General features: G+C 39.5%; 1 protein-coding gene across 1 annotated transcript in view; it reads left to right on the plus strand.

The window, feature by feature from the left end:
- LOC144267326 (contactin-4) overlaps positions 1 to 17,221 on the plus strand; it is a 234,188-nt gene that overhangs the window by 44,311 nt on the left and 172,656 nt on the right. The window contains exon 3 of the mRNA XM_077821196.1: positions 9,927 to 10,022. Coding sequence (XP_077677322.1) covers positions 9,927 to 10,022 — 96 coding nt within the window. The remainder of the gene's footprint in view (positions 1 to 9,926; positions 10,023 to 17,221) is intronic.

Genomic DNA, 17,221 nt, shown 5'->3' on the forward strand with positions numbered 1-17,221 from the left:
GTAATGAAGGATGACATAGCATACCTTGCACTGAGCTGATCTCTTATTACATTACCAATATCTTACTGGGTGTGGAAGGATTGTACTGTATAGAAAGTGGCTTTCTATTATCTGTGAATCTCAATATCCAGTACTACCACTACGTTACACGGAGAAGGTGCTGTCTTGTAGAGATATTACTTTCATATAGTACAATGTACCCAGGTGGGTTTGTAAGCAGATGAGCTAAAGATGGTACCTATCCATGTGCAGTCAAGGGCATCACAGAACAATATGACAGGTTTCAGAGTAGCAGCCTTGTTAGTCTGTATTCGCAAAAAGAAAAGGAGTACTAGTGGCACCTTAGAGACTAACCAATTTGGTTAGTCTCTAAGCAGCCAGTAGAACAATATGAGTCATTAATATATATCTCCTCTTGATACTATAACTTACAAATTTGAACTAGATTGTGGTCCTGATTCTGATCGCAAACCAATGTAAATCAAGGGTAATCACACTATGAAGTCTGTGGATTTAAATCTGTGTGATCAATGTCATTGAGGTCAGAATCAATCCGTAAACCTTTTCTCATAGCCTGAATGTTTTTTCCCCCAGTCTTCAAATAAAGCATTTTTTCTGTTCAGTTGTTTGCAAAGCCTCATTTAAATTTATTTAATTTCACCTTCACTATTGTTGATTTCTGTTATGTGAAGACATCTTTTATTTATTTAAACAAAGAAAATTGTTTAGAAACCAATATAATCAAGAATTCATTGGAGATTTATACCGTATAATGATTGAAGCCTATTTCTTATATAAAGCTCACATAACCCTTTGCGGTTGTGATATATAGTTTAATTCTCAATGTCATGCTTGGTAGCCTATTAAGTTATAAAACTCCCATGGTAAATGAAGACCAAATAATTGTATGATACATCACTGACAGCGTGGTGAAAGTACTACACCACTGGTAACCATATCTGTATATTTTCATGATGCTTAATGTTTTATTCATTTCAGTCACTTCACATAATTTGAGTTCTTCTCACTGGGAAGTTCATTTGTTTAAGACATTGGGAGCATTAACATTTCTTGTATCTCCGAATTTTCATTTTAAGCGGAGTTAATTATCCAAAGTCTTTTTATAAAGAATATTTACAGAAAGTTAGGACCGTGCCTTTTCTCTATCAACACAGCTGATCTAAGCCCATCCAACTTGTGTACGTCTTCATGCCCATATTACCAAAGCTCTACTGTTACCTGCTATCTAAGTGCTGTAGGAACCTGGGCATTATATTCTGTTTGGTAGCCTGCTTTCTTAGAAGGGGAAGAAGTTATCTTGTGTTGCTGCGGGGCTGCTGGCTGAATCATTTTCTTTGCTTGCCACCTTCTGGCCCCTGTACTCTGAATGTGTGTCTTGCTGTGCAAAGTCAAAGAACCTATGATGCACTGTCCAAAAATGAGTCAACTGATGTCCCCTTCCTTCAGTGTGGGTTTCAAAGAAAGGGAGATGATGTCATCATGGGAAGGGGGTGCTATGGATTGGTGAAGTCTGTACAACTTATGAACACTGATTAATATTGTGGAGTTGTACTATGAAAAAGTGCTTTGTTATGACTGCCTATATGTATATGGGTCCACCATTGCTGACAGCGCCTGTAGCATGTAGAAAATGAAGGATATTTGTGGTTTTAGATGTTTATTGTTTTGTATGATCTGTAGTCTCCTGTGCTTTGCATCATTAAGTATAAAAGAGGATAGTAGTATTACACTGTACTCTCTGTGTGCGTGGACTGCTTCTGCATGTCCCTGAGAGAGTTAAACTGTAAACAAAATCTTCACACCTTTGGGGTGGAGTTCTGGGAAAAGGGTGTGCTTAGGTTGCTGGGGATCTTGGGTGTCAGTGCTGGTCCTGGAGGCCCCAAGCAGGTGGGCTGAGGATCCTCATTTCCAAGAAGGGGTAGCAGACTGGGAGTCAATGCCCAGAAAATGTGCCAGAGAGGCCAGCCAAGGCCTTCACAAACACACCTCAGGGGATCCAGAGCACAGAGGCCTGGCTTCCCCTCACAGCTGTCTAGTGTGTGGCTGGCAGGAGGCATTTGCTAGGATCTGTGACGGGGGAAAGAAAAGAAATGGGATATTTGAAATTAGTTTAAATTTTAGGAACAATAGGAAAAAAAGAAGATGGTGGAGAAGAAAAAATTGAAGAGATGAGAGATAGGAAACTTGGGTCAATGGCAGACAGAAAGGCAGAGCACAGGCGGATCTTGGCAATAGGAGAGTGAAGCATATGGAAAGCGTCAGCAACAGAAAGGTGCGGACGGGAACCAGACAACAGAAAATGGGCCGCAAGAGTGAAGAGGTGTAAGAGAGAGAGAGAAATAGGTTGAGAAAGAGTGGAGCAACAGGGGCTGAACAAGCAACGTAAGGAGCAAGACAGGAGAAGAAAGTGAATTATATTTGGCATGGCAAATTGCTGCAGATCACGTACACCCACTTGCTCCTAATTTAGAAAATGCCCCACTATGCAATATGTATACTATCACCTCACTCAGTGTAGATCTAAGAACAAGCTCTCATGAATCATGCAGTTCTGGTTGCCCTATCTCAAAAAAGATATATTAGAAATTGGTACAGAGAAGGGCAACAGAAAATGATTAGGGGTATGGAACAGCTTCCATATGAAAAAGAGATTAAAAAGACTGGGAATATTCAGCTCTGAAAAGAGACGACAAACAGCGGATCTGATTGAGGTCTATAAAACCATGAATGATGTGAAGAAAGTGAATAGGGAAGTGTTATTTACCCTCTTTACATAACATTAGAATCAGGGGTCAGCCAATGAAGTTAATAGACACCAAGTTTAAAACAAACATTTGGAAGTACTTCTTCAGAGAATTCACTGTTAACCTGTGGAGCTCATTGCCAGGGGATAGTGAAGGCCGAAAGTATAGCTGGGTTCAAAAAAGAACTAGATAAGTTCATGGAGGATATATCCATCAATGGCTATTAACCAAAAGAGTGAGGGACACAACCCCCTTCCCTGGGTATTCCTAAATCTCTGACTTCCAGAAGCTGGAACTGCTTGATAAGGGATGGATCTCCTGAAAATTGCTCAATTCTGTTCATTCCCTGTGAAGTATCTGGCACTGGTTACAGTTGGAAGATGCAATATTGGGCTAGATGGACCATTGACCTGACCCAGTATGGCCATTCTTATGTTATTCTGCATTGTGGCAAAGCCGTTGCGACTCCATAGTTAAGCAACGGTTCGGTTTTGCACTCGATGCAGGACTTCACCCTCTGTTTTTGTTTGAAAACCACAGCATAACCATGTCAAATTTTCAGCACGTAATCTCAGAGTGAAGCTTGAATTTTCTAAGGAGTTTCAAGTAAATCTGTTAATTACTTTCCTAGTTCTAACTAATTAAAAATTGGCTAAAAAAGTTCATGTTCTGAGTCTCATGACTTTTAAGGGCTCATCTAGTTTACAAAGCACAAACTAGAAAGTCAGAATACTGTAGCAAGAGCTCTTTTAGAGTTATGTAATTATTTTTTTAATTAACTAAAAGAAAGATAAAATCTTCCTTATGTTATCTAGAATCTGAGAATTTGTGGGCAAGCCAGACTGTAGAGAATACGTGACAGGTTAGGAGTGATAGTCACTCTGGGAGATATACATAGCTGCACCATTTGCACTGTAATTCACAATAATCTGAAGTTGCAAAGGCTTATTTTCATTTCTTCTCCGATGCCATCCCATTGATCTTTATGGTAAAAAGTAAAGAGAACAGTTTCCCACCTACTCTTCATGCAGGGGTGGAGAAGCACTAGAAAGGTGTGTTGCCACTGATTGAGGATAGCATAAATCAAAGGAATAAAATGTATGAGTGCCACTTATGCAATAAAGCTGCTTCTGGGGAAATTTTCAGCAAGTGCATTTAACTTTTGTATGGCAAGTGGTCTTGCTTCCATGTATTGATTGTTCAATTGTGCAGAATTTAATTCTGAAATGGAACATTTTGTAACTATTTGAATACAAGTTTCTAGGCAGTGTATCCACATTGCATAGCATCAAGAGTAAAGCAGAACCTCTTTAATTGGCACTTCACTAATCCATATATTTGTATAAATAAGTCAAAAAAAGCCAAAATTTATCCTCACTTCTCACAAAAAAATGTAATAGCAAGATACTATGTACCACAGTAAATTCATATGTACACTGTGGAGATGCATAAATAAAACAAAACTATGCACTTCAAAGTAAGGGAATGAAATATGTTTTGTGATGCATCAGCCTTTAAGTTTTATTCATGTTTGTTCACTTAGGACTAGATTGAAAATCCTTCTTACACACATCAGTGAAAAGTTACTCACAACTGAAGCCAATTGGACTACTCATGTGAGTAACAGATTCACAGTAGGGCCCTTATTTACAGTGTAAGGCTGAGTAATGCATGAGCATTTGCAGGACACAGGCCTAATTTACAAATTCAGTAATTTGCAATGTTAGCGTGAGTGATGAATGATCGTCTATATTCATAACCTGAAACTTACCTGGAAATGAGCTCTGGCCATTATTCTGTCATCTCTCCGCAGCTGACTCAAGTGGAGACATTTTTTCCCCTGGTTATAATCATTTTCTTGTCATAAATAGATTACTGGCTGTTTTGCCAACAAACTGGTGTCCTCTGAGTGATTTTCTCACACCCACAAAGAAGCTAGAAGACCAGCTCTGGGTTTAAACTTACCATTATGTTGTGTACTTTTTTCCCCTGCTGAAAGAACTAGAGTTACTGGTGTCATGACAAATGACCTAAGAACTTTTTTCTAAACCATCCTTACCAGCAAAATCCCCAAGAGCAGTAAATCAGAATATTAAAAAAAATTCTCCCTTTGCAGCCAGTTTTAAAATTAAACACCCACAGAAGTGTTTGCAGGATCAGGGCCTGAAAACTGTATTATGTACAGTCTGTACCGTGCCTTTTTATATAATGCAAAATTAAATACTTCAATCTATGGTGGAGGAATAATTGAATAGCTGAGTCACAGCTTAAAAAGTCTATTACTACATGTCTGCAGGACTTTGACAGTTATAATGCTTTTAAAATTTTCTTTCCAAAATAGATGGACACATTTTAAATACATACATCTCCCTTGATGCGTGGAACCATGATGCCTTTTCCTTGGATTTTTTTATCATCAGTACTACTCATTACATTTTTCTCCAAATGGTTTCATTTGTGCAGGTTTAACTTTGTATTTCCCAGATGATTCTATTAATTGGTAGTAATAGTGGTTGTGGTAGTGTCATTATTATTTGTTAAATGTTAAATTTGTTAAATGTGTATGTTTACGTATGCACGCACACAGGCTTTGCTTATTGAATGCCCCACTGTACAACCCTTACACTTGTTGGTGGCCATTACTCATGCAAATAGTCCCACTGAGGCCAATAGGACTATTTCAATGATTAAGTTCTCATTGATATGAGTAAGGGTTGAAGAGCTAGCCCCGGCTGTACAGTATTGGTAACCGCAAACGTTGAAGCCTGGCAAAAAAAAACCCAACCCTGATATTGGCTTAAAAATCATGAGATTTTTTTCCAAAGGGGTTCTTTTTATTTGCCTTCTGGTTTCTGAGCCTCTGGTGTGTCCTTGCTTCATGTTTTCAAACTTTTCTCCACAACCACAAAGGCTAGAAACTTACTTTAAAATAAAATAAAAATGAGATAATGTTAAAGCTTTACTTGTTGACTTGAAGAGAAGTGATGTTGGTGAAGTCTTACACCTGAGCAAAGATGTCTGTGTGCATGAATGAAATCACAGCTGAACTGACTGAAAAAGATCTCCTGAGTCATCTAGTCCAATGACTCTCAACCTTTCCAGACTACTGTATCCCTTTCAGGAGTCTGATTTGGCTTGTGTAACCCCCAAGTTTCACCTCTCTTAAAAACTATTTGCTTACAAAATCAGACATAACAATACAAAAGGGTCACAGCACACTATTACTGAAAAATTGCTTCCTTTCTCATTTGTACCATATAATATAAAATAAATCAATTGGAATATAAATATTGTACTTGCATTTCAGTATACAGAGCAGTATAAATAAGTCATTGTCTGTATGAACTTTTAGCTTGTACTGACTTCGCTAGTGCTTTCCATGTAGCCTGTTATAAAACTAGGCAAATAGCTAGATGAGTTGATGTATCCTCAGAAGACCTCTGAGTACCCCCAAGGGGTATGCATACCACTGATTGAGAACCACTGATCTAGTTAGTCCCCCTGCTCTGGGGAACTGATCCTGCAACCCATACCCGCATGAGGAGCCCTAGTGGACTACCTCACATGTTTAAACCTGCAGTTCAAGCCCCTGGGGCAGAATTGCCTTGCAACAATCTCTTGACTCTGTTTTGAAAATCACTAGTGCTTTTGTTATTATGTATGCAAACCTCCCTTGGCAGATTATTCCATTGTCAGACTGGTTCTACGGTTTAAAAAATCCTAATATTTAATTTATTTTCTCCCGACTTGGTTTCAGGCCATTAGTTCTTATGTTACCATCCTCAGCAAGAATGAAGTTCAATCATACATTCTTTGCACAGTCATAACTAGTCAGTGGGAGTTTTGGGGAGGATGAGGAATGCAGGACTTGACCTTTAAAAGCACCACTTTCCCATTTGTGTATTATTAATTTTAAAGGTATATTTTTGCCTGCTTGAAAAGACATCACCATTGTTTTTTCTCTAGGCTACAACCAAAGTAATGGAGTGTGAAGGAATTCTCTTCACCCACAACTGTCTGTTGCTTGATTCTCAGTATTCAGTAACTTCCCAGTTAAGGAATATGACTCTGTTTTTTCTTCCTTATTTATGCATGGTTTTGTATTCTGCATTGTTTTTGCTACGTATGTTCCCAATCTTTAATCAGGGTTGCCAGTATGAACCTCTTTCTCCCTGTGGAGTCCTACCGCAATGGCCCACAGCAGTTGATCCAATGCAGAATTGGGGCCCAAATTATGATGACACATTATTTAATTTGGATCATAGCTTTGAGACTTATGTGTTACTTTGATCTTCCCTAAGGGTCTGATCATGTAAAGGGCTTAGCCAATTGCTGACTGGCCTCAATTTACTTATCATAGCCTCAGTCTACTGACTCCAAAAGGAACTGAGACATGTTGATATTTTGGACTGTTATAATTTTCACAACTCATTCACAGTGTTAGAGGGCTTTCCCTTCACCCCCTTCCCTGGTTCTTGTTATGCAGACGGAAAGCAGAAGACCAGAAGTCCAAAGTGCAGGCAATGTGATGTTTATTGGGGTTTAGTTCCAAGCAAACATATTTTGAAGCCCTTCACACCAGTCAGGCTTATCGCTATATGCCGATAGAGTTTTCCCTTCCCTCCCACAACTACAGTTCTATACGCCAATAGAAACCCTTCTTCTAACCCCTAGCTACGCACACCGATGGAGCTCCCTCGTCCCAGTGTTCTGTTTCCAGCTCTGATGCCACAGAGCATTTACCCCGTGTCCCTTTCCCAGCTCTGGTGCTGCAGAGCCTTACCTGTGTCTCTGTTCCTCATTGCCCTATTCCCAGTCCTCCATTCTGCCATTACCATTCTCATTCCCCTTCCCACTCCCCATTCCCACTCCTTCTTCTTATCAGGCCCAAATATACCTGCAACACATGACCCTAGTCACACCCCTTATAACTTATGGTCATTTTCCGTTCTGGAGGGTCATGAGTCGGGGTCTTCATCCCATCCATTTTGTACCCCATGGAAGGGGTAAGAAGTGAGGTTGTGCTCCATTTAGGGGCAGGCATTCCTCTGGTCTTTCAGTGTTTTACCTTCCGCCCCAATCTCCCTTTGCCCCTCCCGACTGGTTGCCTGACCTTGCTTTGAGATAATGAGTTGAGGCAGATGTCAAGTGTGCGCTCATATAGTACCACTCCCACCATATCCTGTAACACTTTCAGCTCCATCCCTTATCTGTCTCATTGTACTAAAAGCCCCATCTGGTTGTGGGAAATGCAACACACAGCATCATTGTCCTTTGTTCTTCACACATATTAGTAAGGATGTAAGAGTATTAAAAGTCAAACCCAAAATTCTCTCTCAGGCTAACAAACAGGTTTATATACTAACCCACAGCAGTGCACAAATTTACTTTATCTCCCTTCACAAGCCATATACCTTCTGAATATTGTGCAATGTTATTCAGTCATTTAAAAAATAGTAAAATGTATAGCATAAGGACACAGCAGAACTGTGCTAAAATCTGTATAAACCTTATAATTAATTGTTGCCCATTATTTGCCTTCTGATTACTGTTTTTACTTAGGTTGTAAACTCTTTGGTGTCGGGGCTGTCTTTTTGTTCTGAATTTGTACAGTACCTAGCACAGTGGCGTCCTGGACCATAGAATCATAGAACTGGAAAGGACTTCGAGAGGTCATCTAGTCCAGTCCCCTGCACTCGTGGCAGGGCTATGTATTATCTAGACCATTCCTGACAGGTGTTTGTCTAACCTGCTCTTAAAAACCTCCAATGATTGAGATTCCACAACCTCCCTAGGCAATTTATTCCAGTGCTTAACCACCCTGACAGTTAGGAACATGGCTGGGCTCCTAGGTGCTACCACAATACAAAGAATAATAAACGCTTGCCTTGTCCCCAAAAAGTCTCTTTGTGATCGGGCATAGCACTCATCCCAAGGCATAAGAGAGAATGAGGCCCCAACCCTGCAAACAGTTTCCACATTGTGTAGCTTTACACTGGAGGGTAAAGGTATGTGCATCCGTAACTGTTTTGCAGGTTCAGAATCTACGACACTACTGTGAGATTAATACCTGAACAGCACTGTGGTTAAAATGAAAAATGGAGTCGTCTTAATAGCAAAGAGCACTATCTATGGACCTATGTTAACTCTTCCATAGCAAAAAGATCTAAAGGGGATAAAAATTAAGTATAATTGTTTTCACTTTCTAACAGTATAATGACATTCCTGTTGTTCACTTATCTCAGGTGTATTTTCTGTGTTTTTCTGCTGCGCCAAACAGCAATTTTGGGATCAGCAAACAATGGCTCAGCTGCACAGAAAGGAAAAACAGAATGGAAATTTAAAAGCAAGCCACTGTATAAGATAAAAAGGCTACTGGGTGACTCAATATACTAGAGCTCTTGCATAGAATTCCCATGGCAGCTGATGCTGCTGATCAATACTTGGTGCTGCTAGTTCGGTCACAAATTGTAACCTCAACGATTAATAGTAACTTTCTCAAGCTCACTGTGCAAGACAGAGAGAGAGGGGGGCACATTTTCACAGTGTCTAATACCTCCAGGAAAGGACAGGAGAGAAATGAACTGAGGAATTTAGTGCAATAAAGCACTGTGCAGCTAACATACGTTGGTGAATTAATGTCAGTGTTAGCAGGGAGTTTCACCATGGTGAATCTTTCCATGTTCCGAACTACAGATTTGCATCCACATGTGGGTTGCATGGGACATGGATAACAAAGACTCATCCAAAAGGGAAAGAATCATAATCTGTGGGGAAACAGACATGGATTATAAAATAAATAAGGATAAATGGCAATTTATGGCAATAATTTCTTTCATTGTGTGTTAGAACATTATCTGCAAAGCATAATACATTGTCAGTGTTATCTCAAAGAGTTTACTTTGCCCGAGGTGAATGTCCACCAGTACCAGTCCACAATCACCCAAATATTTATTGAACCTTTTGCTTCCTCCAATGTTTTGCTACGCTAGGCAACAGCCTGTTCTGCCTGTGTCTTAGGAGCAGACTTCTACAAATATCTTTTCCAAACCGATGTTCATTTTGTATCTCCCTCAGAAAATAAAATAAATAGCCCTAACATATGCAGTCCTTCCAGAAGAGAATACTAATGCCATTTCATGCACTCTTTCTTGCTAACAGACCTTGAAAACTTCAAGACAAGAACAAGAAGTACAGTGTCAGTCCGACAGGGTCAGGGAATGGTACTGTTGTGTGGACCACCACCGCATTCTGGAGGTAAATCATATTAATAATACTATTTTCAATATTCAATGGCAATTTGCAAGTTTCTCTGTCTCTTGCTCCAGAATAGGGTTTCAAGAGTTCTTAAAGTTTCCATCCAGGGAAGAAGCAGGTGATAGTGTTGGACTGAGAGAATGATCCATCCTGAATGGTTCTTGCTGGGCATACAGACACCTGGGTAAATCTGCTAAGAATTTGGTGTGATAAACCCAGAGAAAGGAAAAAGTTTTAGCATCTAAATGCATGCATGGAGGGAAAGAAACTAATGCAAATGCCAGTGTGTGCCAAAGTGGAGCAGATGAACCTAGATTACATGGAGCCCATAGAAGCCCATCTGTTTATGCTCTGTATGTTTGGTCTTCTGCAAGTTTTCAATAGGCAGAGAAGTAACCAGGTAGAAAAAGGGTGGATCACATTTGAGCCTCTTTCCATTGCATTATTATTTCATTCACAATAATGAATTTCACCCTCAGTGCAAGAGAATTTATATCCTGTGCACCAAGTTTAGCCCTGAGGTGCAAATCCCATTGAAGTTAATGAGATTTGCACCCACCTATTCCAAAGCTAAATTTGACCTTGCATTATGTGGTTCTGAGGCTTTAAATAATGTGGGGAGACATGAAAGGATGTTATCAAGTTAGTGTAACTTCCAAATATGAATTACCTTAAAACATGGTACATAACATCCCCTATATTCTAAATATATTCCTTTTATAAAGAAATATTCAACAGTCTTTAACAGGGAAATGAAAAAGAACACACTACAGTAGCCCAAGTGATTTGTTCTCTTCTGACAGTGTTTGATAGCTATCAAATCCTCGTCCATGATGGGAATCAGCATCATCGATGCTGCTGTTCAGACAAGTTAACAGGGACATTTCAATAAAAACTCAGTGTTTTCTCCGTGGCCAAGAAAGTGGTAGATGGTCCCAAAAAAATCAAGTTTCTAAATGGATTTTATAAACTATGAAGACTATAGCAATTACTTTACTACAACGTCGCTTTAAAAGGGGGTGACAAAAAAAGTTTAGAAAATTCAAAGCAATCATTTTCAACTAAATTTTTATAAAGATCTTTGGTTATATCCTATGTAGATATGTAACGAGTGGTGCCAAAACTATCTTGGTTGGCTGGGTGTTTATACATGTGTGTTTCTGTGCTGCAATTCTCACAAATCAAGCATTGGAAAGATAATTAGTTAGTTGTCTATTATATCATTGATTTGGTATTGGACTTGATTGCAGGCAATGCATTGTGTGCCCAGTAGTCAATGAAGTGTGTCATACAACTTCAGTGTATTGTCACTAATCACTATGATCAACAACCATCTATTTTGGCTGGGTATACACCCAAGTGGTATTTCCAGTAATCCACATATAAATTTTCAGGTAATTTCTCTCTCTCTCTCTTTTTCTTTTTAAATTGTAATCTTGTTTTTAAATCTATGTGCCATTTGAGTCCTCACTCATCAGCTAAAAGTTGCCCAGCTAACCATTTGCCACTGTGGTGTTTTTACTGCTCAGACACAATGAGGCAAGTATTTACTGAGCCCATTTGCTTTTGCCCAGCTGTCAGGAAAGCTTGACAAGTCTGCCAGCCTCCTTTGGCCCCTGGGCTTCACAGTGCCCACCTAGACTGACACTTGAAAGAAACAAAATTTTAAAAAAAAATAGTTTGGAAGGCCCCTGGGTCTGATACTTTAATGACCTGTGTGATCTGCTACTGCTCACAAATCAAGAGAGATTTTAATTCTGAATATCATCTGTAAGCCTTGACCAAACCTTTTGAATCAGGATAAACCCCAGGCAGAAATCCCACTGACCTCTATTGAGAAGAGTAAATATTTTTTGCACCAATGACATTGTTCTGCATTTTAACTTGTTGGGCGCTCTGAAGATTTTCTTCACCAAAGGTACATTCAATGCTGTCACTGTATGGGAGAGGGGGAATGCCATGACAAGGATAACCATCTACCTAGTTTCTGTAACTAGGACACCTTTCGCCTTCATTTTTTTAGGCATTATGCCTCTCCTTCAGTGTATAATATTATCATCAGAATTACAATTTCTGGAATCTCCATGGAAGTACCCATTACAGGGACATGGTTGTTACATCTGCAATCTAAGGCACTTTGTTCCTACCTTAAAGGTTAAATTTGGGACCTACCTGCACCTGGACTGTGCCCCATTGGGGTATCTGCATTTATTAACTGCTAAGTACTCAAGTATATAATGGAAGGATTGGCTCTTATCAGCTCATGTAATCTGGTGTGCCTAAGGTTTTATAGAGATCCCAGATCCCAATGCATACCAGCTTACCCAACTTTTCAGTAGAGATGTGGGGCCCAACACAGATGCAACGAAACCTGCAATTTTAAGGTAGAGGGGCTGTTACTGGAGGGTTCTGCAAGGAAGAAGACCCTGAGGTTGTAGTGGTTGGCATTTGAAAGGTCAGAACTAAGTGTAAGAGGTTGAAGGGTCCGGTAGGAACTTTTCAGTAAAATGTACCCTGAGCTGACTTCTATATCACAAGCCTGTTATCCAATTCATATCCCGAGGTGCACAAAGCCTCCATCACCTGCCACCCACTACCAACTGCTTCAACTTTTCTCTCCCCCCCAGCTACAAAAACCTTGTCTCCCTCCCAGGGACAAGTTTCCTGACTTGATTTCCCCAACTGCAGGCTACACCTCCCCTACCCCTATGATGAGTCCCCTTTAATTTAAAACAAACAAAAAGAATTATTTTTTCACACAACACACAGTCAACCTGTGGAACTCCTTGTCAGAGGATGTTGTGAAGGCCAAGACTATAACAGGGTTAAAAAAGAATTAGATAAGTTCATGGAGGATAGGTTCATCAATGGCTATTATCCAAGATGGACAGGGATGGTTTCCCTGGTCTCTGTTTGCCAGAAGTAGGGAATGGATGACAGGGGATAGATCACTTGATGATTACCTGTTCTGTTCATTCCCTATGAGGCACTTGGCATTGGCCACTGTCGAAAGACAAGATACTGGGCTAGATGGACCTTTGGTCTGACCCAGTAGGGTCGTTCTTCTGTTCTTATGTTTACTTTGAATTTAGCTCTTGACAATGTGGCATAAATTGTTTTGCTCCTCTTTTGGTCACTTATTTAGCCCTAGCCTCCCAGGTGCTCAGAAACCCCTTCATCCCAATTTTGGTGCTGTAGTCTTGGGAGGAGTTTTTTGTTTTGTTTATTTTGATGGGGTTTCTTTCTCTTCTGGACTGTTTTAGTGTTATGATCATGTTGATTGCCATGCTGAAATCAAAGATGCGCTGAGCTTTGCAGGAGGCTGATACTTGATCTGCATTCAAATCTCTGCTTTTGTCTAGAGAAATGCGATTTAAACAGATCTGCTGAGATACTCATAAGAATTACGCATCTATTATAACCGTACCAGTAACTGGTCAGTCTTTGAACCCATTGCTTTGTAAAAATCCTGAACAAACATTACTCTAATACTTAAAATTGGCTTCTTAAAGATATAATAGTTTCAGATAGTTTCAAGGCGTATGTATGAAAATGCCTCTATCAATTTATTTATAATGAGTTCACCATCATAGAGAGAGGCACTGTATACCAAAAATAAGAACAGCATATTACTGTCTGAAGGCACCATCTTCCCCGATTATACCCCATTCTGTCCTCCCTCCTTCCTCTCCCCGTGCTTTCTGTGTGCTCTATGCAGTTAGTTTCTGTGGCTGTATATTGGTTACCTAGGAAACTACTATAGGCTGGAATTTGATAGAAAATGCTACTGGACTGAGTGTCAGAATTGTGGCCTGTGTTTCAAGTAATGCATGAGCGCATGTAAAATCTTGACAATTTTATTATTATTTGTAACATAAAATAACGTTTAGCACTGGTGCCAAATCCATCCATGGTGTAACTACATTGATGAATTTGGCCCACTCTCCCTGCATACACCCGATGCGCACTCTCCCATAAAACCAACGCTACCATCCAGTCTCTCTCCTCACATCATGAACCCTCACAAATTATCACCCACCCCTACCCTGACAATATCATCACCAAGTAAAGGGGCTGCCATTTCCCATTAGGGGCAGGTAATGCGGAAACTTATAAACAAGAGATAAGACACAAATAATGCTATTCACAATTACTCTCTCCTATCCATCAATTAATTCAGCTGCCTTAAAATCAAACCATGCTCCTTCCATACCACCCCGATGAGTCCCATCTCACCCTTACAGAGCATTGCATACCATACCAACTCCTCTGCCACGAAGATTAAATGTGTAAATTAATTTAGCGCGAGCAATGGGAGGGTGAGGGGAATTCCAGGTTATGTGCTGAGGTGGGTTTTTTTTATTTTTTATTTGTTTTTTATTTTTTTTGCAGTGAGGAATTTTGTTGCTATTTTGCAGAGAAAATGGCTGAGATCCAGATTGAACTGTCAGGTGGATGTGTTGTGTGTAAGTGACTCAAAGACCTTCTAATGTAAATGTATTCAGTGATGACAGTAACACTCTAAAGAGCTGATAAAGTTATTTCCCATTACTTGGGTCTGAATATATACAGCATGTAAGAAAAGGCATGTTTTGGTGCCTGTGAGATAAGGACACTCGCTTCTGGTGCCCATCAAGGCAGAAGACTGAAGGTATTATTACTAGATCCACTGTTAGTTTAAATTGGCACAGCTCCGTTGTCATCAGTTGGCCTGTGCCAGCGTACAGAAGCTGATGTTCTAAACCTCTTTCAATAAGAAGAAATGTTACGAAAGGCAAAGTAATTCCAGTCTCTTCTGATCTGGATCCTGGTAATCTCACTTGCCCTGCTTGAAGAAAATGTCATCTTCTTTTTTTTTTTTAACAGGACCTAATTTGTATTTAATATAATTCATCCTGATCAGCAGGAAATAACCTGAAGGAATGGTAGAATTTTTAGGCTGCCAATTGCACATTGTTTCCCAATTGCACTTTAGTTAGCCAACTAGCTTGCTCACAATATACATTGGAAACCTATTAATGATTACAGCACAATTACTGCAGATATCTCCTTTTCCAACTGTGGGGAGATAGAAATGAGTATGAGAATATCTGATGTTCCGGGTGGATACTCTTTCTAGGGATGTTTTATTAGTGAAAAATTATAGCTTCCATCCCAAGGGATCCCAAAGTAGCTTTTACAAACTAAAACTATAGAGATCACTTCATCCAACACTGTAGTTCTACCATCTCTGGGATATAACACAGCAATTGTTTAATGCTTTACTACAGCAATACACAGCAGTTTTAGGCAAGACGTGAAGAATACTATATGTAATTGAAAATACAAGAGCAATTTAGAGAGAGAAAATACAATTATCTGATTTGGAATTTGATTAGGACACTGTGCTTAATGCCATAGCCTGGAAAATAGTGCCATGGACCTTTGATTTACCTGCTGAGGACTAGGGCTGGCCAGAAAACAAGAAATCTGTTTCATGAAAAATCTTGAGATGTCAACATTTGTTTTCCTTTCACATCTAACTCTAGACATTTTGTATTTTTTCTCAAAAAAAAAAAAAAAACCCACAAGAGAGAAACACCCCAGAATAGCCAATGGTGCGGTAGTTAGGAAGTGGGAGACCTAGGTTCAAGTGCTTGTTCTGCCTCATTCAAAATAGGGAGTTGCATCTGGACTTCCTAAGGTAAGTGCCTTAATCACTGCCCTATTGCCTATTTTGAGGTGAGTCTCTCTCCAAAAAGCTTTGGTTTTGACAGATTGGCATTTAATGACAAAAAAACATTTTGTCCAAAAAATCCCAACTACCTCTACTCAGGACAATGGTTTTACATATCATAAAAAAGACCACAGTGCCCCTTAGCACTGTGACTTAGATGGAATAGCACCATCTAGTGAATCATTATCACTAGCACATCCTCAGCTATTCCTTGGAGAAAACTCAGCCATGTAGTGGCCCAGCCCAGCCCTCCTTCACTTGGGAGATCAGACAGGGTGAAAGAAGTAGATGTATGGCACCGGGACAATTTTTTCCCCTTTGTTTCATAGTTAAGAAAAACTATTAATGGTTCATCCTTTTAAAAAAAAACCCAAATGGTTCTACTTCTTTGCTTTCTCCCCTACCCTCATTCCTTTCAGCTGTAGTTTGCTACATGTATGTAAACAGAAGTTTGGTCTTTGGGATATATCTGTTTTTTGAAGGGATTGTAGCTGAGAGCAAAATTATGTTGGATTCCATGTGCTAGTTGAGCTTTGAGCCATTTTCTACCTTAGAGATGCTAAAAAAAAAAGTCAGCTGTCTCTGATTAAAATGCTAGCAGTAATTTATCTTAATGTGAGGCAAATGCTTAACAAGTATTTTCAGCTTCTTAAAGGGGACCAAATACAGTTCATACATAGTCATTTAGACTTTCCAGTGCAAGATGCATTGCAACAATTCTTATTTTAATACAAGCTGGAAATTCACTGAATGAATCCAGTCCTTTTTTCCCCTCCAGCTGAAAAAGAAATGTGTATTTCTTAGGATACATTTTCAGCAGGGAGTCAGCATTTTGTCAGGTCAGTGTATCATAGTGTTATATTGTGTTAAGCAGCATAATGATGCGACATGCTGAAATGCTAAAATGCTGGCTGAGTGCTGGAAATTTGGAAATAGACACCTATTTGGAGCTGAGGAATAAGGGCAGGAATGGATGTAAATCAAACGTTTGGCACTGTCAGATGTTCAGCTCTTGAAACATTACATAGATGGGCACAGAAGATTGGCTTGCCTTATTTATAGGACCCTGTCTTTTAGAAGTTCCCTTTTTTTCCCTTTCCCCATTTATTCACTCATACCTATTAAGCAAGTATAAAATAGGGAAGTAGTAAAACTAAGAATAATAAAAAGCTACCCAAGTCGTCATCTTTGTTCCTTAGCCATTTATCCTATCACATGTATGTATTTCTTCCCAATACTTCTCAGTTCTCTCATCATTAAGAAGTCCATTTCTAATAATTCCTTCATTCATACCACCACACCTAGATCCACTGGTATCGCTGACAAAGTGTTTTTTAAAGATGAACATTAACAATGGCAACGGCGCCAGTAACTTCCATTCTCCGGAGGGGAATCACAGTGTTGAATACACTCTAGGAAAGAGCAGGATTGTAGTAACTACTTCAATCATTTTACATGGTAAACACTTCAGACAAAAGACTAC

Source organism: Eretmochelys imbricata, chromosome 7 (genome assembly GCF_965152235.1).
Source record: "Eretmochelys imbricata isolate rEreImb1 chromosome 7, rEreImb1.hap1, whole genome shotgun sequence".
NCBI classification, from domain to species: domain Eukaryota; kingdom Metazoa; phylum Chordata; order Testudines; family Cheloniidae; genus Eretmochelys; species Eretmochelys imbricata.